This window comes from Myripristis murdjan, chromosome 9 (genome assembly GCF_902150065.1).
Source record: "Myripristis murdjan chromosome 9, fMyrMur1.1, whole genome shotgun sequence".
Classification (NCBI taxonomy): domain Eukaryota; kingdom Metazoa; phylum Chordata; class Actinopteri; order Holocentriformes; family Holocentridae; genus Myripristis; species Myripristis murdjan.
The window spans coordinates 18,354,291-18,377,445 of NC_043988.1; the positions used below are offsets into that span (position 1 = coordinate 18,354,291).

The window sequence follows — 23,155 nt, forward strand, 5'->3', positions numbered from 1 at the left end:
AAATAGCAATAGTCTTGAAGCTTAGCTTTTTCACATTTGTGTAACTTGTTACTGATTGGCTCAAGGGAAGATGTCATCAGCCTTTTTTAACCTTTACTCTACTTGAGGAATTTCACAACTATGCCAACTGACCAATGAGCTGCTGCTGATGCTGTTGTAGGCTACAGAGTTTACCCATAGTCATGCTTCATCAATTTAAAACATATTACTATATTATCCAGTCTCTCTCTCTCTCTCTCTCTCTCTCTCTCTCTCTCTCTCTCTCTCTCTCTCTCTCTCTCTCTCTCTCTCTCTCTCTCTCTCTCTCTCTCTCTCTCTCTCTCTCTCTCTCTCTCTCTCTCTCCACTTACTCAGTGGCTTTCTCTCATACTTCCTCTTTCACTGTCTCTTGCTTTGCATTGAGGCTTCCTGTCTCTTTTTGCACTTATTGTAGCTGACTCTCTGCCTTTTTCTGCGGTGACAGAGTCACTATAGTTCAGTTCCTAGTCTGTTGTTGGCTGGTAATTGGTGCACAGGGAGGGTCATACTCCATCCCGGTTCTCTCTCTAGTTTCTGTCAGTGCAGTAAGGCCTTTTGGGTTGGCCTTGGTTGGATGAATTGCTTTGGTTATTTCTTTCTCCTCCACCGGCCAGACTGTTGTGTCTCACTGAAAGCCTATTCAACGTTTTCATGCATTACCTCATGGGTTATTGTGTGTGCTGCTTGTTTCCGGCTGGTCTGTGGCCACCTTTGGGGTGAAAATGGATGCCCAGAAATTCAAACATGGTGAGAGATAGCTTTTCTTTCCTTCTCTTTCCCTCTTAACTCTATCGTCCCCTTCCCTCTTTCTCTCCTCCCCTCTTTCTCACTCTTAGGGAGGATGTGCCCCCTGTAGACAGAACTGATGAATGTGGGCCTATTGTTTATTTTATCCTAACCTTTTCAATAGTGCAGTGTTGTGTGATGAATGTGTTGAAAGCCTCTGTACTGTGTGTCTCTGTCATTTTGTTACACATCTTATGTTTAAGGGCAAATATTTCCATTTCCATCCAGTCCTTTTTGGTCCTATTTACCAATTAAAAGTATTAAAGGAAATAAAAAATCATCTGAAATTGGGGATTCTTGCAGTATGTCTTCCCTCCAGTCTTTTGGGGGCTGATCTCAGGCTTTTCAGATTTTAAAATGATTGACACATAAAGATTTGCTGATTGTCTCTGCACCTATGCTGCTTGTTTGTTAAACAAAACTGAGGAAACACAGAACTGGTGACACTTTGGCTTGTTGTTTGGCCTGTGTGGCTGAGAAACATACTTATACTTATGTGAAGCAGCCAATAATGTAAAGACTGCCAATAATGTAATAATTTTTCTGTTCTTAATGTAGTAAAAGTCAATAATGTAATAACATACCAATAATGTAATTACATTTCTGAACTAATAACATAATAACCTTTTTGCCAATAATTTAATAAGCTATTACAGTATTGGCTGGTTATTACATTGTTAGCTGGGCAAAAATGTAATAAAAGGAGCCGATCATTTAAAATATACTTATATCACTTTATTTTAGTTTTATTTATTGACTATGTAGTGTCACAATTACATGGCACTTACCCCTACTGTTGCCTCTCTCAAATAGCTGTGTGTGAGTGTGACACACACACACACACACACACACACACACACACACACACACACACATATACACTTACCTACTCTCTCTCTAGGAATTATGACAATTTATTTGCTTGTGGTACTTGATGGTGAGACTGAATCTCCAGCCCTGCCCTCTACTCCTGAACCAGCTGCTCAGCACTTCCTCTGTGTGTACAGTAAAAGATCTTCTCATGTCTCAACTCAACCCAGCTCAACTTTATTTAAGTAGCACCTCTCATACAAACATGCAGCCCAAAAGGCTTCACACTGCAAAATTAAGAGAACACAGACAAAAAATAAAAAACATTAGACAACAATAAAAACTACGCTAGACTAAAAATGACAACAATAACTATATAACTATAAAATGTTAAAAACAGATAAAAGTCAATATAGGGAAATAAAAGTAAAATAAAATCAACACATGGATAAAAATAGATGTATAAATATCTAAATAAATAACAGTAAGGGTAAGAGTCATGGAAGTGTGACACCTTATGACATAATTGGCAAGAGGTTGTTATGTTATTGGCTCAGAAATGTTATTACATTATTGATAAGTAATTACATTATCGATTTATTTTTTTCATTAAGAACAGAAACATTATTACGTTATTGGCAGTTAATTACATTATTGGCTGCTACATGGGGGTGGGTTTGACAGAGGTGATAGTGATTTCCAGTGCGAGGTCAGAGCAAACTGCCATGTGCCTGTGAGTCTGTGTTGTTGTATCACTGGGAGGAGTGTGACAGCCTATCCCAGCAGCTACAAAACAGACCTTTTAGTGTTACATAACACAGAGCGCTCAGCATGCTGGCTTGTAGAGCAGAATAAATAATATTGGTTCCTAAAAATGAGAACATTAGGGCATCAGCTGATTCACTTAGTGATTCAGAGAGGTATCCTCTCCACATTGTGACCTCTGACCTCCTTGTGGCAAAAAGAGAATCTCCCTGCAGGAATCAGTAATAACTTACTATTAATGCCATTATTATATTTGTTATTATTATTACAGTTATTAGTTTTTGTAGTGGTAGTGATAGGAGAAAGAGGAGTAAGAGGACTTTTTGTAGTTATCGTTGTTGTCATGGTAATTGTAGTAGTGCTTTAGAAAGGGGTTTTCCATCCTGTTTTGGGGATATAGAGTGGTTTCTGCTTTTCAAAATGCAGCATGTCCCAAGACAAGGGCTCCAGTGTTGAAGCTGGTTCCATGTTTCTACCTCAGGTTTTAACTGATCCCAGTATGGAAGTCACATGGATTTGTTTCTTGACCCTAATGTGGTTGATTAAAAACACACACAGGCACACACACACACACACACAAAGATGCCTATTATACGGGGTGATATTCTTTTCTACGTCTTAAAAGTTGAGGTGCAAAGGTGTGTGAATATTTTCTGTGAGTGTGAATGTGTTGGTTCTCCAGTGTTTTGCTGGAACAATACCTGTATAAAATTGATTTTTTTAAGAATCAAGTAAGCCTCATGTGTTTTATGCTTTATTCAGCCAATATAGTCTACATAATCGTCACACCAAATTCACTGGCCCAAAAAATACATAGCCGTTTTGCTATTGTTGGCATGAAATGATAAAGTCATGCAGAATAAATTTGATCTTCGTCCATCCAGATAAATAGAGGTTCTGCTTTTTTATTATCATTTATTTCCCGTTTGATTTTTTCTTAAATGAAATGTATAGATAACGCGGTATGTTCTTATCTATACATTTCAGTATGTCATCTGCACAGTATGTGTTATCAATCCATCAAATCATTTTCCTTTGGAATCCTTTGGAATTCCTCCTGGATTGTAATATTTTATAAATTCTCTCTGTGAACAAGTCATAGCTCTTTTTAGGTTTTATGTGCTTTGACCTTGTTTGAACTTTGAAGATGCCCTCATCAAGGTTGTTGAACTGGGAAATCCCTCCAATCTTCAAGGATTTGCCAGAGCTATCAGTTTCTAGATCTGGACCTGTCCTGTGGTATATTTCTGTCTTTCTGTGTGTGCGTGTGCGTGTGTACGTGTAATGCAGGAAACACGTTGCCACTCTGTTCTCGTACGTTCTGTTTGACCCTGAGTAACCTTTCTTTGGTGACATCATAGGGAAAGGCAGCTGCTGCAGCAGAGGCCTATGGGTATGGGAGTGTTGTCCTTGTTTAAATGCCCCGACACAGCTCACATTTACATTTGTTTTCCTGCCAACGGTTTCTCCAGTCAGAGCAATCATACTCTTTGTTGTGTTCCTGTCTCATGGGTGTATTTGTGTGTGTGTCAAAGGAAACCATCTGTAAAATCAAACAAACAGCTGTCCAATTAACACTTAAAATATTTCATCGGTGGAACTAATCATCGTTTAAATGCTTGTTTGATCTGGTGACCGAGTAATTTGTTTGTTTATTATTTACTGACAGCTTGTGCTCTTTTTAATGGACAACACTTCACCATAACATCAGCTGCTAGTCAACAGCAGATCAGGGCAACCTGCTGGCTGCCCATCGTTATTGATTTAATGCTACGCTTGTTGTGTATCCCAGTTCACTGGCCTCCATTTTAAATGTCTGTAATGAGTCATCTGTGATGGAGGGTGACCAGCAGGGGTCACTGGGCCATGGAGGGGCTATGTTATTGATTACCATAGCTGCTTGGGAAGCCAACCCATGGAAAAAAATCAATACAGTGAAAGTGGGTTGGGAAGATGTGCATGTTGCCGATGGATATGTCGACTTGCCATCCAGCAGCGATGCAATTAAAGTGTGTTAAATTAAATTATGTGGAATTGCAGAAGGAAGTTTTCAGATGTCTTTAAATAGTAGAATTACATTTTGTTTATTAAATGTTAAATATATTGTAGCACATACTTTGGCTTATTTTTCTCTTTTGTGATTGGTGTGCTCATAGTCCCCAGTCCTCCTTTTTACTCCCAGTTAGCATCACTGTCTCTGACCTCTGACCTCTCACTTCCAGATGACTCCGGGGATGAGGAGCCGGCGTCCCAGTCAGACCGCAGCGAGATCCAGGGCACCCTGAAGACGCTGGTCAGCAAGCTCGATGACCTCAGCACGTGTAATGACCTGATCGCCAAGCATGGGGCAGCCCTGCAGCGGTCACTAAGTGAACTGGAGGGTTTGAGAGTCCCCGTGGAGGGAGGGGAGAAGATCAAGGCAGTCAACGAGCGAGCCACACTCTTCCGCATCACCTCGAATGCTATGATCAATGTGAGTAGTCAGCCGGGACAGACGAGGCTACAAGCTCCAGCCTCCCTCAACAGCAAGCAGAGAGTGACTTACATCCTGCACGTTTTGGCATGATTGATGTGACAGGGAAGCGAGTCATCTGTAATGATGCGGTTAGAGAGTGATGAGAGATGAGATGACTTTTAAACCCCAGCCATCATTCCTGGCAAGAATACAGACATGCCTTTTATCACAATAGCTGGTAATAAATAAATAAATTAAAATTATTCACATTACCTTATCATTTACATAAAACACACACACATACACACTCACACGTGTGTGTGTGTGTGTGTGTGTGTGTAAGACAGTAATATTAACAGATTTTCATCTACTGACACGTCACGTAGTTCAATGCATTGTTTCTGATTACTAGGATACGAACAGGATATAATCTACTGTATTTGGCCAGGATCCATTCTTCTTAATGGCAAATTCCATTGGTATGGTAGTAGTGCACAAGAGTTAGAGGAGAATTGAGGTGCTAAAGGGAGTGATACTAGATATGAGTAGGGATGTGGGGACAGGAATAGCCCCTGTCCCCTCCACTCCACCCCCTTAAACCCTAGACCCTCCCAGCCTGGTGAGGAATGTCAGATCCTCCTGGATGGCTGTTAGACAGACAGACCTGCTCTGACTGCAGCCAGACATTACCCAGACATTCATACAAGGTTTGTCTATGTATCTACTGCTCTGGCTCGCTTTGATGTGTTGATAGCTTTGTTTATTGTGGGGTTTGAGGATGTTTATTTAGCCTGTAATGCATGTCTGACAGCTACTTCCTTTGCAACTTTGGCAACTTTGGCCACCTCAGGTTGGAAGAACTTTAACCTTTCAGCTTGGCTTGAAATTAGGCAGTAAAATATTTTCCTTAATATGGTTAAGAATGTGCTATTGCAGCTGGTTGAGAGCATTGAGCCAGGATTAGGCTAAAAAAAAAAACAAAGTCGCAATCTATATGTGCAACGGTAGATTAACTTAAATTGTTGGATAGGCCATACCTCAAAGTTATGTTTCCTGTTGTCCATTGTTTTGTTTTGTTTTAAATTAACTATTTGAAATCTATTGGACAAGCAATAAAAAGTTCTCTTGAATCAACTTTATCATTAAAATGCCATTAGGTTTGGCCACAACAGGCCTCTAATGAGAAAGACTGAAAGGATATTCTACCACAAACTCCCTGTAGTATTTTTTGGTCTTGTAAAGGGTTCTGCTGAAGCAGAGAGTAACACAGGATATAGGTATTTTGCTCTTCTGCATCTGTGGATTCAAGTCATTTGCTCTGTAGCAACAGTATGTCTGTGGTCTGTGCTAGTCATAACAGAGCAAATGTAAGGAGGTCTGTATGTGGTAGTCTCAAAGAAACAGGGGAATAAATGTAAGCAGGGAGTGAAGGAGAAAGTCGGGGTTGAGTTAACACTGAGATGAGAGGGTGTTGGTAATGTCAGGGCACAACTGTATGCACTTGGTGTATTTGACCCGGGCTTGAGAAGCGTGCACTTGAGTTCATTTAGTGCTGATGTAACTCTTCATGTGCACCACTGCAGCCAAGCTTTTATCTGTGCAGTTGTGTGTGTGTGCCTACATAAAGCAGTGTAAGATTGTATGGTGAAACTTGACTTTTGATTTCACACTTTGATAACACTGCTCATTCTTCAAAGAGTGGTAGGACATTTAATTTGACGCTGACAGCTGTTACACCGACTGTGATTTGCATACCGACTCCTGCATGCCCGCCCGTTTGGGATTGCTTGGCCTTGTTCAGACATGATATTCCCCCTCAAGAAGTCACAAGTAGTGTGAGTTCACTCAAGAGAGTCAGCAGAAAAAAAGTGGAACTTTCAGTCTTTTTTTGAGTTTACGTTTAGTTTCATATCATGCTTATGTCTGAGGAAGTGAGCCACAACGTCACATGCACCTTGACTTTTAAAGTGAAGCTCAGTCCTTGACATTTAGGACACTTCAGCTGTATCTGACTGCTGGAGGTAAGACTGTGGGGTTTGGCTGCAATTTCACTGAAAAGCTTTGGTAATGTAACTTTAGCATAGAGCGATACTACAGCCCTTGATTCTACAGATTCTGAGATATTGAAATATTATAAGCGAAATCAAAAGTCTAGATCTGTACAGATTAGTTGTTTCCAGCAGTAAAGTGATCATGTTAAAATGATGGCACATGAATTATCCAAATTCTGACTTGATGAACTTGGCCAAAATGCTGTGTGGCTTTCCAGTTTCTATTTGTTCTAACCTTTTAATGTTAAGCAACAATTTTCGCTGTTTTTGGTGCGATGTCTTTATTCCTACTGCATTAAATTATTTTAAGTTAAACTTATTTTCCAACCCATACAACTGTTTTTTAGATACTGCTAAAATACTAAAGCGTGATTGGGCATTCTGTCCAATGAAGCAGAATTTCTGTAAAAAAAAAAAAATAAAAAAAAAATCTCAGAAAACACAACTATTGCATGATTGCATGGCTGCATTGTGGTTATCAGTGTCATCAAAACCTGAGTGAATGATCATAGTCACTGAATTTACTTTACTAGTTTAAGTTTGAAGGCTTGATGGTATACATGGTATACAATCAATGAACTGCAGTCTTATCTATATTTATTGGTCAGGTTTATCTGTGTTTGTTGTGGCTTGGCTTGGAATTGCCAGAGAGTCACTGATAAAATATTTGATTGTCTCCTGGCCAGTGATTTCATAATGGTTTTCAACACACCAAGTCTTGCAGCTTGATACAGTGATACCTTACAATTTCCAATTAATTTCTTCTATTTCATTCCACAGAAAAGCTCAAATAATATCCATCATGGTAAGACTTTGAAACATATTTTTGATTTTAAAAAAGACATGATTTTATTTGAAATTCAAGAGCTTGAATTTCCATTTGATCACCATATGGTTGTCTTTTGGAAATAGCTGTGAAATTTAAATAAAAACATCAGCTTTGTTTAAATACTTAATTTCAGTGTGCAAGGGAGAGTTTGCGTGTATGTGTGTGTGTGCAGAGTTGAAAACTGAGTTTATGAGAAAGGGTCAGCCATTACTGCATCCTTGTTTCTCTTCCTGCTGCCCTAAGGTGATACATCCTGTCTATACACACCACCTGCGTAAGAGGACAGAGAATATTTGAGCCTTGTGGCACACTCACCTCCAGCTTGCTGACTTCAGCCAGAACTCTGTCCAAGTGGTTTCAGAAGGCGATCAGCAGCCACCGTGGCAGTAAGACTGAACAGGGTTTAAATTGCAAACACTGAAATGATACACTGACTGGATCGTGCGTAATCTCACGACTCACCGGCTGTTGCACTCCTCCAGGGAAGAATAACAACAAGCCCCCTGAAAAACATAGTGAAATAATGGATCGCAATGCATCAGTTTCAGAAATAATTACTTAAAAACCCTTCCTCTGGAAGAAGGTTTGCTGACAGATTACTGACTGTCACAAGCATATTTCATCATGTATGGTGTCAGCTGTCACGTGCATGATTTAGGTTCATTGACCTCTGAGGTCATGCTGTGGCAAGGCTCACATGTTATGCAGTGCCAACAAATGCTGACATTTAGGTTTGATCTGAAGTAACCTCTTTGTCTCAGCAGCAACATAAAGCCGGAAACATATAGGTTTTTTTTTTTTTTTTTTTATGATGCCTGCACTTAACTGGAACATAATCTGTTCTGCAATCAAAAGGTAGTCTGCAGTTCATCATTCCAGTGGTATTATCTTTAATGTGCTCCAAGGCATTCTGCAGTATGCACATTCAACACAGCATGGAGACCTAGTAAAAGCCAGAGAAGCGACTAATTGACATAATGATGATTGCTTGAAACAACAGAGATGACTAGCTTTGATTACAATGATTGATACTCATGTAATTGAGTCTCTTTCCATCTTTTGTTCAGTCTCAATATATTCTCTCTCTTGTCTTGTTGTGAGCTGGAACTTGTTTAGTGACACGAGATCATAACCTCCTTTTTTCTGCACTGTCTACAGACTTGGACTTGGAGTAAATTCAAAGTTTGAATTCAAAGTTCAAGTTTTTGTCTCATTTGAAGAAAGACAAGCAGTCTTAGCGTAAAAAGATTAGCCAAAACATTGCTACAGGGAATGAGGTGTCACTCAAATAATAAAACCCACTGGGGATGTTGTATAAGTTGACGTATATTGTATTATAATGTGAAGTACGGAGTAGAATGAACCTCACTGTACCTTATTTGATGTCCAAACATAGCATTTTTTTGGTGCATTGATGTCAGTTCTTACATTTATAGTAAGTGCTTGGAAGTTTGAACACTATTATGAATTACAAGGAGTAGATTTCTTTTGTGTGATATAAATCCATTTTAATCCAAAGTACAATTGTATATCAAAGAAATTGAGTGTTCAGTGCTGTTTGTGTGTGTTTGTGTTTCCCCAGGCGTGTCGAGACTTCCTGGACCTAGCAGAGACCCACAGTCGGAGATGGCAGCGGGCGCTGCAGTATGAGCGGGAGCAGCGCACCCACCTGGAGGAGACAATTGAGCAGCTAGCCAAGCAGCATAACAGCCTGGAGAGAGCGTGGAGAGAAGCGCCTGTGCTCTCTGCCAGCACACCCAGCGCCCCCACCGCCAACAAGGGTGAGACCGACTGTCTGTGTGCTCCTTAACCGCTGTGCAGCAGTGACTCTTTGTGGACCACAGTCGAGCTGGTGACTGTCATGCGTGACCAGCCTTAGGTCCAAAATTATAGACAATCCTAATCTTGGAAAACTGGGGGGAAATAGGGGCCATGTCAGAAGGCTCAGAATTAAATTAGCATAATTTTCAAAAAGTGTCATGAGGGAAGAAATATTTCTCAGTAATTACTCTCTTGAATTGAGGGCAGAGAGTTAACTGAAAGGTTAACTCGCCTTAACTCAGTTTATCCAAATTTTAATTGGTAGAATATAGTTTACCCACTTGTTTAGGCTAAAGTAAATTTTCATTTCACAGTTTCATGGTACACATCATTGAAGTAGCTTAAATCTGACGGCAGGTCATGTAAGAATATGAATAAAACGGAAAATAAATGAGTAATTTTCTGAAAATGTAATTGTTTTTTTTATTAATATTGATACTTTTTAGCTTTATGCTGATCACCAAATAATGGTCATCACCTTTCATGCGATAGTGCTATCGTCATGTGCTTCAAGGATACACCACTGTATAGAATATTGAATACTGGACATAAAAAGTATACCCTAAGGAACTTTCTTTTGGGTTAGTTAGCCAACAGGAACATTGCCTATTGAAGTAAGCTGATTATTTCTTGATTAATCACCATGAGTATGTGATTATCCACTTTTCTCTTTTTAACCCTGTACAGTACAAACACAACCATGTGACAGTTGTGCTGCGTTGCATGCGGCGAGTGAGTGCTAACAATCTAATGTATGCCTCCTGACAGAAGGGAGTGAAAGACCACTCAAAGAGGAGGCGAGTGATGAAGATGAAGATACTGAGTACTTTGATGCCATGGAGGACTCCCCTGCTTTTATCACAGTGACTGCCACTGAGAATACACAGCACAGGTCAGTCTCACCCACTGATCCTATCCATATAATTCTGAAATCAATGTCACCAGACCAAAGTGAGTATGCAATGGGACCCATAAAATCAAGAGGATTTTGTATCCTTAAAGATCTCTTTAATTTGGGGGGAAAAAGAATGAGCACTACACTGTAGTATATGAAATGGATTGTCACAAAAGGCCAGCTTTTCAGCTTTTGGTCCAATAATACAGACATTGGTGATCTTTGGGGCTGTTGAGAAAATGGACCATGCACTCTTTTTAGCATTTATTTTTTATTGACACAGTAGAACACAGGGTTTCCTGAGATTTACGCCTGTGCCAGCAAGGATGTGTAACCCCTTAAACCATTTCTGGGCTTTAGTCGTTTTCCTCATTGTAAATATGATGATGTGAATATGAATGTAGCTGACAGCTGAACAAGGCTGTGACAATGCTCACAGTGTGAGCATTGTCTCAAGCACAGTCATGTCAGCTGTGTGTACACGGTGAAACATACATGAGCAACCAAAACACACACACATACACATGCACACATACACACATACGCATACATATACACAAACAGAAACAGGAAGATGAAAGACTCATAGATACTTTTCACTTTCTAGCCCCTGTCAGATCTTGTCAGATGTATTCTACCTGTTTTGTATAAATAATAATAGCTAGCTTTTTCCTTTAATGTGTTTTTGGCCAAAATTGTCAAATTCAGGTGCCAAACAGTTAAGCTTTTCAGACAGGCATGTCTCAGTATCCTCAAGATGTATAACTATATCTTTATCTTTATCTTTATCTATATTTATATCTATAAATCAAACCAAAATATGATGCTGTTGCTAATTAAGTGACACACTCCTAAAATAACTGTCACACAATTTGTTTTTTGTTGTTTCTGATAATCTGCTTATATATCTGTCAGTCCTTACTGGTTTCCTGCAAGAAACCAAATTCTGTTTTGTGCTCATTCTTTCAACTCTTTTTAAGTTATTTTTAACCGCCTTGCAGTCAGGCATTCGCTGTCAGTACCACACTATGTCTGCACTCTATCCCTGCTATCTTACTTTGCTTTATGAGTCCCAGTGCATCTCAGTGTCTGAGATTAGTGTTTTTTCTTCATCATCATCATCATATTTAAGCTCTGTCGACATATCTGTCGACCTCATTTGCGACACTATAAATGAGCAACTTATTGGGAGGCAGTGTTTCTGTGCATGTCCGGTACTTAAAGTAGAAAACATTATCATTGTGTTCCAGGCGTTCTCAAAGTAATTTGAGTGGAGCGAGCGGAGGCCAGCCCAGTGACTGGAACCAGGATGACAATGTAAGTGTCAGCCCTCCTAACAGCTCTGACATCTTTGAACACTGCTTCCTTTGATGGTCTCACTATAGATTCATCCTTGCTGTTGGAGAGCTCATAGCTCATTCATTTATTTATATATCCGCCTTCAGCTGCTGTTTTCAAGCCTCCTGCCAATCTCCCCCAACCCCCCAACCTCATTTCCTCCCATGCCCAGACACAGAAATACACACACAAACACATGCACACACACACACACACACACACACATCTCTTGTCACTCCTGTGGTGCCAAAGATGCACAGCTGCTCTCTGCATCATTCCTCTAGATCTTAATTACCAGTCAAACATCTGCTCTTCTCTCCTTTCCTCTCTTCTCTGTCTTTCTTGCTCTCACTCTTCTCTCACTCTTTCTCTCCTCTTTCTCACACTCATCTATCTCTTCTGCTCCTTCTCTCTCTGTCTCTCACTTCCTCCCTCATTCATCCCCTTTCTCTGTCACCCTCTCTCCATTTGGTGATGAGCTGACATGCTGCCGAGCTGTCTATCAAGTTGAAATCTGAGTCACAGTTTTCTGTGCTTTATACACAAAGTTGAAAGACCTTCATGCTCACTGCTACCCACACACCTCTACCTTATCTCAGGTGTCACCGAGCTGTAATGATTTGTCAGGGAAGGAGCTGCAGCCCCGCAGACAGCGGCGGACTCACATCCCAGACAAGCCCAACTACTCCCTCAACTTGTGGAGCATCATGAAGAACTGTATCGGCAAGGAGCTCTCAAAAATCCCCATGCCTGTAAGTGTGTGGGACATGATCTTCTCTCTCTCCGTTTGAGCTGGACAGTATGTTTATGGATTAACGTGCCAAAGGACAAAACCTGATTGATGCCAACTGAAACACATACCCTCTCCATGTCTCATTCAGGTAAACTTCAATGAACCTCTGTCAATGCTGCAACGTCTCACAGAGGACCTGGAGTATCACGAGCTCCTGGACAAGGCAGCGCGCTGTGACTCCTCCCTGGAGCAGATGTGCCTGGTAGCTGCCTTCTCTGTCTCCTCTTACTCTACCACAGTCTACCGGACAGCCAAGCCCTTCAACCCCCTGCTGGGCGAGACCTACGAACTGGATCGCCTGGAGGAGTTTGGCTACCGCTCACTGTGTGAGCAGGTAATGGAGGGCTTTTATTTCAGACATTGACATCTATGCCCAAACTTGATGGGACCTGATGAAATCAGAGTCCAGTTTGGTTCTGGCTTAATTTCTGACTTAATTTCTCAATTTGAAAAGGGTTCAGGCCAACATGTAATGACCTTTTTTTTAACTACTAGAAGTGAGCACCAGTTTGTAATACTACAGACTCTCAGCCCATTGATAAGTTTTATTATAGCCTGTAATACCTATTTTATGACAGTCAATACCTGATGAGTTGCTCCAGCAGAGATTTCTCTCCTCTTGTTGGTCAAACTATCAGTGTCCATAGGAGTATGAGGGGAACCACTGGTTAGTATGAGACCATTGTATAGCATTATATAGAGCATTAATTAGTGACTATTTCGAGCCCAATTGGTTCGACTCGGGCTAAGATAAAACTATTTTTCAGGTTTGGGTCAAATTCGGACAGAACCTTTTCAGGCAAAGGTTGGATTTTGCTTAAAAATTTGGGTTCAAGTTAAGCTCTTTTTTATTTACACATTTACCAAATACATGACTACTACTGTCCTGACACTGACAGTGCCCCCTAAAGAAGCTACTAAACATGGTTTATGGTTCTGTGAAGCGATGCTCCATGCTGTTTAACCTTAACCTTTCACTGTTCTTCCTCTCAGGTGAGCCATCACCCCCCTGCAGCTGCACATCATGTGATTTCCCAGCGAGGCTGGACCCTCTGGCAGGAAATCACCATCGCCAGCAAGTTCCGTGGCAAATACCTCTCCATAATGCCTCTGGGTGAGACATTCACACATTCATCTGGGGAATAGGCAAACTATTTGTGTAAATAAAAGTTCCCCCATGAAAATTGAACATGGTGTGCCAGGCAGAGTAAAGTTTAGAGGTACTCCACATCCCATTTGAGAGTAGTGGACCACTAAACTCCCTCCCACACAATCTAAAACCACAGAAAACAGTATGAGAATGAATCAAGGGATTTTATGGCCCTTTGTGACACACACATAAAGTATGGGCATTAAGGGAGCTCTCTGTTGCACTGGGATAGCAGAGAGCTGGGGCCTCTAGATAAATGAGAGATTTGATAGATGAGAGTCCAGTGATGGGATGTGGTAGTATTTATCTGACCTCTCTCACTTCTTATTACATGCCTGCTGTGAGATGCTGTGTAACATAAATAAAAAAAAAAATAAGTAGAGGGGGCTTATGGTGAAATAGAGTTTGTCTGTCATGTCGGGTTAAGTTGCTCAGGGTCACGGTTAAAATGTATTCAGAAGATAACCCTGCATGTAGGACTGACTGTGTTTATGGACAGGAATCAAAAAAGCAGACCCACATTGTAAAATATTTGCTTCAGCTCTGTGCAGATCCTTACTGTATCACTAACAAAATCAGCTGTGAATGTACTCCGTAAATAGATGTTTGTTTGCATTCTCTCCCTGTGACAGTGCTCATTTAAATTACAATTTTCTTCTCTTTGTCCCCTCTCTCTGTCCTGCCCCAGGTGCCATTCACCTGCAGTTCCACTCCAGTGGGAACCACTACGTGTGGAGGAAGGTCACTTCCACAGTGCACAACATCATTGTGGGCAAGTTGTGGATTGACCAGGTGAGTTCACTGACACTCCTCCTCAGTTATGCCCCTCACTCACGGCTCCAAAGCCATTACTCTGTGCCCATATCTCTTATGTTCTGTAGTATATATTGTTTTTCTACATTCTTGGTCTTGGTTGTGGTGTCACATTTCAGTCCTGCATGTTTTTAGTAGTGCATAATCCAGGCCAGCAGAGTATGGCGATGTGAAGAAGGGAATCAGAACAGAGACTTACAGCACATGAATAAGCAGCGTCAGGATCTCTGGGGATTTATCTGCAGCTTTGATCTCTAATAACACCCTAAACTAACAGCTTCTCCTTTCTGTGAGATGGCCCAATTATAATAAGAGGTGGTGGGGTGGGGGTGGGCAGGCCCATCTATCAGCGTGTGTGTTGGTCTATTTGTCCATGAATGTGATTTTTCAGCTTTTTATATTTATTTATACTTTCCATCATGCAATTCCAATCCTTTTGCTCTTTTTATGTTGTTTTGCTTGTTCTTGTTCACACCCTGCAGTCTGTCTTATCTGTCTGCCACTGTGTATGTGTGTAAGCTTGGAAGAGATAGTGGAAATACAGTATTTAATTTATGGACAGATAAACAGAGCCATGTAGTTGAATATAGTGTGCTCACACACATTTCTGTGTTAATTGTGTCAGGTGGTTTGATGGTGAACTGAAGATCTTGGCTATAGAGTCTCAATAGATCTCCAAAACTGGCTTAATAAACCCATGCATAAATCCCATTAATATTAAAATAGTTATCTGGTGTTTGATAATGACTCATTTGTGCTCCTTGGTGAGTATTTATGCAGATACGTGTGTGTGATTGCGATAGAACTAGAAAACCACACACGCACACACATCGTCCCAAATGCCCTTTCAAATCAGAAATACTTTAAGGGTCAATCAGTGAGATTTAACTGTATCAAATGTAACTATTTAGCAATTGTGTTGGACTGTTGTGCCGTTAGTTTACTTTTAGATATTTTATACACAGCGCACGCTAAAATAGTACAAATGAATAACTCTCTTATGCTAAAGAGATCCTTTTCTGTGTGTATTCATTGATGTTTTTTCTAACAAAAAAGGATCTGTCTCCTTGAGCTTAGCTTTCTATAACCTCTCCCTATCTTACACCCCCCCACCCATTTTTTATTTATTATTTTTACCCCGTATATTATTCTCACTCCCCTTCTCTCTCTCTCTCCCTCTCCCTCTCCCTCTCTCTCTCTCTCTCTCTCTCTCTCTCTCTCCCTGTGTACGTGTGCATATGTGTGTGCACAGTCGGGGGAAATTGAGATTGTGAATCACAGGACCAAGGATACCTGCCAACTCAAGTTCTCTCCCTACAGTTATTTCTCCAGGGAAGTTCCACGCAAGGTAAACACTCTCTCAGCTTTGCTGGTCGCCGACCTTGTCATGAGCTCATAAACTGGTTAGTGAACTTGTGTGTTGCTGCCTCCTGCTGGATAATACCAAGAAATGTATTACATTCTCAGTATGAGAGAGCATTCATGAGTATGATGTTACATGGCAGTGATGTAGCCACTGGATATCCATAACCTCATATTACTACTGAGTCATACCAGTGAGATAAAAATAGATCACAATGCCACTTTGCTTGGCATGCAGTGTTAAAAGAAATTGATCTCGGGGTAGGTTGCTGCAGTGTTCTGGTGTCCCATGTAGGAGGCTGTGCTTGTACATTTGAACTGTTTCATGCCACAAAAAAGCACATAAGCTCTGATCTATTAAATATTTGTGCTTAGAGAAGGTAGAGATGCTGTATATACCTTTATTTTTCCTATAGTACCTATTTTACAGGTTTATTTTCTTGTCTCCTTTTGCTCTTCCTGCTCTTCAGGTGACAGGTGTGGTGGCAGATAGTGGGGGTCAGGCCCACTATATACTGTCCGGCACATGGGATGATAAAATAGAGAGTGCCAAGATCATTCAGAGCAGCCGTGGGGGCAGCGGATCAGAGGGCAAGCAGAAGACTGTCTACCAGACCTTGTCCCCCAAACTGCTGTGGAAGAAATATCCTCTCCCGTAAGTGCTGGTCTCCATAGCCTCATAACACAGAGCTTTGCACTGAACACATATATTAACAACAGAGCATAGTGTATAGTAAAGCATGTATAACTGATCTTTGTTGCAGAACAGCGCATTGCATACCATTTATTAACATCTCCCACTCTCTATTCAACTCACTTCTCTCTTCGCTCTCTCAGAGAGAACGCTGAGAACATGTACTACTTCTCGGCACTGGCACTGACCCTGAACGAACAGGAGGACGGAGTGGGACTGACTGACAGCCGTCTGAGACCAGACCAGAGGCTGATGGAGGCAGGGCGGTGGGACGAGGCAAACACTGAGAAACAGAGGCTAGAGGAGAAACAAAGAGCCGTGAGGAGGAGGAGGGAAGCAGAGGCCACGGACGCTCTGGATGAAGGTATAAGATTAAGAATAAGAGTGATAGACAAAGAATGACATAGCAAAAGACAGCGACATGCGCAGCTGATATATAGGAGAAATAATGGAGAGACATAGTACAAGTACATATACATTATCTTTATCGAGCAATGGACACCACAGTTGAGAAAACTGTGGTGATGGCAGCACACCAGATTTGAAATAAAAAAACAAGACTTAATGTTATGTGTGCCATATTTTTTTATGTATTTATGGCCATACATCCAGCTAACAGTTTTCAGCATTAAGCCTGCATCAGAGCAAGTTCCAGTGAAGGCTTAGAGACATCTTTGGATTTTTTTATTTCAAGTTTTGTGTGCCGCTATCATCACAGTTTCCTCAATTGTAGTGCCTCTTTTGCAATATATTAGAGATTATAGGGGGCATGTGGCTGTGTGGACAGTATAGCATCACTGGGACAAAGAAAAACAGCCAAGTACATTACAGATATGTCTCAAAGCATATAATATACATACAGTAGAGCATTGCAGGGGCAGACTGTGGGTTGTAAATTGTAAAATAACTGAGGTGCAAAGCAACTGCAGATGTATGAGAGAATAATGACAGTTGAAAAAAAATGAGGAGATAGAGAAGGATTTGCTGAAAAGGTCTCTATTCAGTTCCAGTATTGAATCATGTCGCAAGGTCCCTTAACCTTCGTGTAAGCGATCATAACTGGAGAGGCAGCACTCTGCACCGGCAATTACAGGGTTTATTGCAGGTCAGGAGGAAGAGCTGAACAAATAAGGATCGAGACTGAATGAGAGGCGTAATGGAAGCCAGGCTGGGCTAGACAAAGTGCACAGTGTAAAGCTATCATCCTGGTGACATTCCTGTGTGTGTTGTGCGTAGGCTAGACTGTATTTGATGTACCCATGACGTGTCTTTCTTTTCCTCCCTCTATTGGTGGTCAGAGTGTGATTTTGACTCTGGTGAGTGGGGGTTACCTCATGCCCTCTGTTGTGCATCACCTCCCCCCACACCCCATCCTCTCTGTGTCCCTTGTGTGGCCTGTTTCTGTGTGGGAACTGCATGATGTCCCTCCATGTTCACTTCTTCAAAGAATGATTCAGGAAAAAAATGCTCTTTTTCCTGCATACATGTGACATTTTCATTGAGATCTGGCGTTAACAATTTGTTACATGGAATAAAACATAGAGTTCAAGATCTACAAGTGTTCTCGGTGTGTTAGAGTGCCAGCACATGAAAGCACTTCTCGTTGAGTTACACTTTGTGCTTCTTCCCATCAGGTAGAGAATATGAAGGCTACCAGCCATTGTGGTTTCACCAGAGGAGGAACTCAATCACTGGAGAGACAAATTTTGTGTATAAGGGAGGTTACTGGGAGTCCAAGGAGAGACAGGACTGGAGCATGTGTCCTGAGATCTTCTAATCCAGGATCTTACCCTGGACCACGCCTAACCTCAATGAACTCACCCCAGGCAGGGAACTGCTCTGCCTCTTGCCCTTAAGCAACAGGGCTTAGCTGGCTCGACGGCACCGTGTGGACCTTTTGTGAGCATGAGAATGTGTATTTCTCGCACACTCTCAAACTACACTGTACCTCCAAATGTACACTCTCACTCTGTTTTCACACTGGGGAATAAGAAGGGGCATTCCTTAAATAATTCCCCCTTTTGACACTATACTCAAACAGCAGTGAGTTAGTGTGGATGTGAGGTGGTAGAGTTGCAACACCACACAGAAAGGCACCTGCAAGCTTCTGTTATCAGGTGCTCCACAAATGCTACTCACATTGCACTTTTCTGTGTTCACCCCATTTGTTTTAAAGAGTTTTATCAAGTGAACACAAGCCCATATCAAAAGCAGCTCACCTCTCCTCCATAAAATGGATAAGCTGACATCCAGTGAGCAAAGTCATATTGAGGTGCACATAGAAATACAACATTGTTGATTTAAATCTTGCAGTTTTTCAGAGGTTATTAAGAAAAGTGTCTTCACATCTCCCATTTTATTCAGCGCCAATGTGATTATGGTAGGTATAGATTATAAAGCTTGAATAAGTTTCCTCTTTGTCTCTCTGGTAATGATTTCAAGTGCTCTGTTTCTTTAAATTTTTTTTCTTTTTTGTCCCCTCTGATTACATAACGAAGGAAACTAGGGCCTCAATATGATGTCTGGAAATCCATGTCTATTAACTTTCCTTATCAACCGGTAATGTTTGATTGGAATCAGCAGTGCAGAAATATGTTGCGTTGATTGTGTGTGAATGTTGGGATTTCCTTGTAGGTACATGCAACTAGAATCTGTTAAATAGCCAATTAGACTGTAGTTCATGTAGAGACAATATAGCTGCCTAACCATTTCATATTTTGAATATGAATTGCCTCTGTGTTTAAATCCATTTCAGTCAGCTGAACATTTAACTGGTTCAAACAAACTCTACTTTCAAGTGTCATGTTAGCGGCATTCATTTAGTCCAGGGGTCCTTAACCTTTCCCACCCCAAGGTCCACCTATTCATCATTATAATATGCCAAAAAATATTTCTCACAAGCTCTTTTGGCAAATCTATTCTTTTGTTTATTAAACAAGTGATGACACTGATACCAGGTTTTCTTATAAATTGAAATGCTAGGTCATAAAATCAGACTTGTCCATAAATGTATAAAAAAGGATCTTGAAATAGAAATAATTAAAACAAACAAACAAACAGGCCATTATCTACAAAAGACGACAGATCCAGATTCATGAACCAGGTCTTAGATCCACAAAAACAGGTTATCCCAACAACATCCCAAGTTATTGCCTTTGATTTTCAAAATTGCTACCATGCCTCCTTGAATGGCACCTGGCAGGGTGAAAAAAACAACAAAATGAGAGGGATTCACTGCCCTGACTGACAGGGACAGGAAACGATCAAAGCCACACATCACTTATCTTCACCATGGATGAAGTGGTGAACATCAGATTGTTGAAAACACATCATCGAAGGCCAAGTCAGATGTATTGGAAAAATTTAGTGTTGTGACAGCGGCTTCGCCATTAAACCAAACTGATGTTGGTTGAGAAACCCCAATTTTGTCTGTTCACTGGTGTAACACTACATTAGAACAAGAACACAAGAGTACAACATTAAATTTCACAGGATCCATATCGCTGGTATAAGAATCTTTATCAACGAAAATGAATAAGCACTTTTCACTGTGGGTAACCATAGAAGAATACATATCTCTGTGTTGATGTTGAAAAGATTTCACTCTGTATTTTAATTTACCTTGTCCTTTGGTGCTCTCCCATAGCAACACATACTGTATCCTTGGTGACCATTTTCAGTGACATGTCTCAGTGATCGTACAAAGTATAAAATCTGCACCAAATCACTGAGCCATTCGGTAATTGCCACCTAATACATCAATATCCAGGCAAATGGTGATCTCTATAGCGTACATTGCAGTAGTTCTGAAGTCTCCATCAGTCACTTTGTAGTAGTTCAGATGTTTCCAATAGGACTACCTGGGGTTCTGGCTGGACTGGTGGTTGTGAGGTGTCCAGTGTGGCTTCAGCTGACAGATGGTAATGGATCATTGATACAGACAGGGCTGGTTCCTGTAGCACACCACTGTGCAGTCAGCCTCTGCCACACTGGCCCCATCGCAACCACAGGCGCAGCAGAGCTCAGAAATAGCCCTTGCATACAGTGTTGAACAGATGTGGGCAAGCTGATCTGGGATCAGCTCATGAGGGTACTGTCAGTCATTTGCCTTTAATTGACTGAACAAGGGAAAAGAGTCCCCTGACCTGTGCACTACATGTCTAAGGTGATAAGAGTTTTGAAAACCAGTTAGTATTTTTTGTAATTACTGTTAGGAATGTAGAATTCAAGACTGGAGGTATTGTATCTACCATCTAGTCATTTGTGTTAATATTTTGTGATAAGAGACTGATATTGTAAAATGAAGAGTAATTGTACTAATCTGAATATTAAGTTCTCTGTAGAGTATAGTTCACATCTGAAATTTGACTGAATGACCCTAAGGATTTATTGTCATTTCACCTTTTAATTCAAATTGAAGAAAGATGGAAGTTAATTCTGACATCCTCAGTTTGGCTGTAGACTTAACGTTTTATATTTACAAAAATGGGCTAAACACACTGAAAATCACTATCACTTTTATAGAGTCCTTGATGCTAGCACATTATTAACTTTGGTTCACTTAAAAGTCCACAGGTCAAAAAACATCTGGCAGTGCCTCTGATAGACAGTCCTAGAGGGTCTGATACTGTATATGCACTGGAGAAGAGTGTGATTCTCATAGAATAACACTCAAAACAGAGTATTAGGCCAATAGAGTGAGAGAGATCCATAATGATAACAGAGATAAAAAATGAATATGAACTGGGGAATTATAAAGGGTTTGTGAGATTGTTCAGAAGTCAATAAATGATTGTTTTGTTTTTTTGTTTTTTAGCTTTGTTTTTGTGCACAGAGTAGTACTTATAATCATACATAAGTAAGGCACTTCACAGAGTGGAGGGTGGTTCTTTACCTCCATGTTGTGCCTTAATATTTTCTCATTGATTATCCCACTTATACCATGGTCATTTGCTGCGTCCCATTCTTCAAAATTGTTGTATTCCCCAAAGAGATTGAAACAAATGTTAAAATCAGTTGGTATGTTTTCCCTCCCGGTCATTAGTTTATCAAGTCGATAACTCAGCTGTGCTTAATGCAGTTGTTAATGAGAATGCTTTGATAGCTGTGTGACTTAAAGGAATACTCCAAAGTACCCTTTTTCTGACTTACCCCAACTTAGACATGATGTTGGATACCATTTTCACCTCTGTAGTGCCAGTGGCTCGGTTCCTATGGCTAGCATTTGGTGGTAGCCTAGCATAAAGACTTGACATCTATTTGAGATTTGAGTGCATGGTTTTAATGCACACCTGCTGGCCAATCAGAACAAAGTCTTCACCTAGACCATGGTATAAATGTTTGTAGTGCATTTTTGATTTGTGGTTGTCATGGGTACAGTTTGATAATCACTGAATCTCTCTTGTCACAAAGCAACAGGCTTCGTTTTGATGTACTCCTTGGGTTCCCTTGTTGCCTAACCTCTTCATACCATTTACTTTTCAGCAGTCATAAACTCATTTGTTCTCGTATTGTGCGCATCAACACAAACAGTCCCATAAAGCACATACATAAATTCAGACTGACAGAGGTCGTGTGCACTTTTAATTGTATCAAGGGTGTGACAGTTTCTTATACCAGAATGGGCACACCTGGAATGGATATTATTGCAGCAAGGCATTTTATTTTTGCTATATTGAAAGTTATCATTGTACAGTTAATACTTTACCGTCACGCACAATATTGATATTTGAAAGAACACAGATCACTGTTGAAGTGTGGTGAAGAAATTGTATAAATGGTAAGTTAATCTGTGATTCCTTTCTCAGCGATCAACTTGAGAATTACTAGAGATTTACTTTAATATATTGTGTTTGAGATAGATGCTTTTATATTTGAATATACATGTTATATTTTGAATGATAATGGAGAGCTCATCGTACATTTCATCAATATATTTCCAAATAACGTGACCTCAGTACCTGATGGTAACTTGCCTAGTGAAGTTGCCCCAGTGAGGGCCTGTACAGTATCGGATAGCTGTAGCAATAATGCAGTGAGGCGTAGAGGATTTATTAGTTCATGGCTCCTGTTGCTTCAAATAGAACAGTTGTCTGCCTCATGCAGTAAGGGAATAAACCAACCAAAGTGTATGTGGAGAGTGTACTGTAGACTTAAAAAAAAACTCTTCAACTGCCTTCCCTATCTAAGAGGTTTCTAATGCAACCCCCCTCTCGTTGTTTTTTCTCATTTTTCTTCTCACCCAATACTTAATTTGCTATGGTTTGATTTAGCTTTAATTTTTTATGGTTTTATTTTCCGTTCTGATTTCTACTTTCTCATGAGTGCCATTGTGCTTATGTTGATGTATTCATATGTATGCATAATGAGTGAGGGTTGTGTATATGTATGGCATACATTTCCTTCTCATTCTGTGCTGCTCGGGCAGAGGAATGAAGGTGGGAGACATTTTTTCATGCCTTGTCTAAACTGAACCCTGCTTCTTCTTGGGACTGTGATTCAGCCTTGTTGTACGATGGCAATGATGTTGATAATGGTTATGAAGGTCATGAGACACATCGCAACAGGGGTCTGGT

General features: G+C 40.6%; 1 protein-coding gene across 2 annotated transcripts in view; it reads left to right on the top strand.

Moving 5' to 3' along the window:
* Nucleotides 1-22,775, top strand: part of osbp2b (oxysterol binding protein 2b) — a 56,249-nt gene extending 33,474 nt beyond the window's left edge. Inside the window, exons 3-15 of one of the 2 annotated variants that reach the window (XM_030060410.1) lie at nt 4,602-4,852; nt 9,297-9,495; nt 10,304-10,427; nt 11,681-11,747; nt 12,368-12,520; nt 12,650-12,895; nt 13,555-13,675; nt 14,400-14,503; nt 15,777-15,872; nt 16,357-16,541; nt 16,724-16,944; nt 17,879-17,896; nt 18,215-22,775. In XM_030060410.1, the coding sequence (XP_029916270.1) occupies nt 4,602-4,852; nt 9,297-9,495; nt 10,304-10,427; nt 11,681-11,747; nt 12,368-12,520; nt 12,650-12,895; nt 13,555-13,675; nt 14,400-14,503; nt 15,777-15,872; nt 16,357-16,541; nt 16,724-16,944; nt 17,879-17,896; nt 18,215-18,357 (1,928 nt within the window). In that variant the 3' untranslated portion in view covers nt 18,358-22,775. The remainder of the gene's footprint in view (nt 1-4,601; nt 4,853-9,296; nt 9,496-10,303; nt 10,428-11,680; nt 11,748-12,367; nt 12,521-12,649; nt 12,896-13,554; nt 13,676-14,399; nt 14,504-15,776; nt 15,873-16,356; nt 16,542-16,723; nt 16,945-17,878; nt 17,897-18,214) is intronic. The other variant, XM_030060411.1, reaches the window with a different exon arrangement.
* The last annotated feature ends 380 nt before the right edge of the window (nt 22,776-23,155 follow it).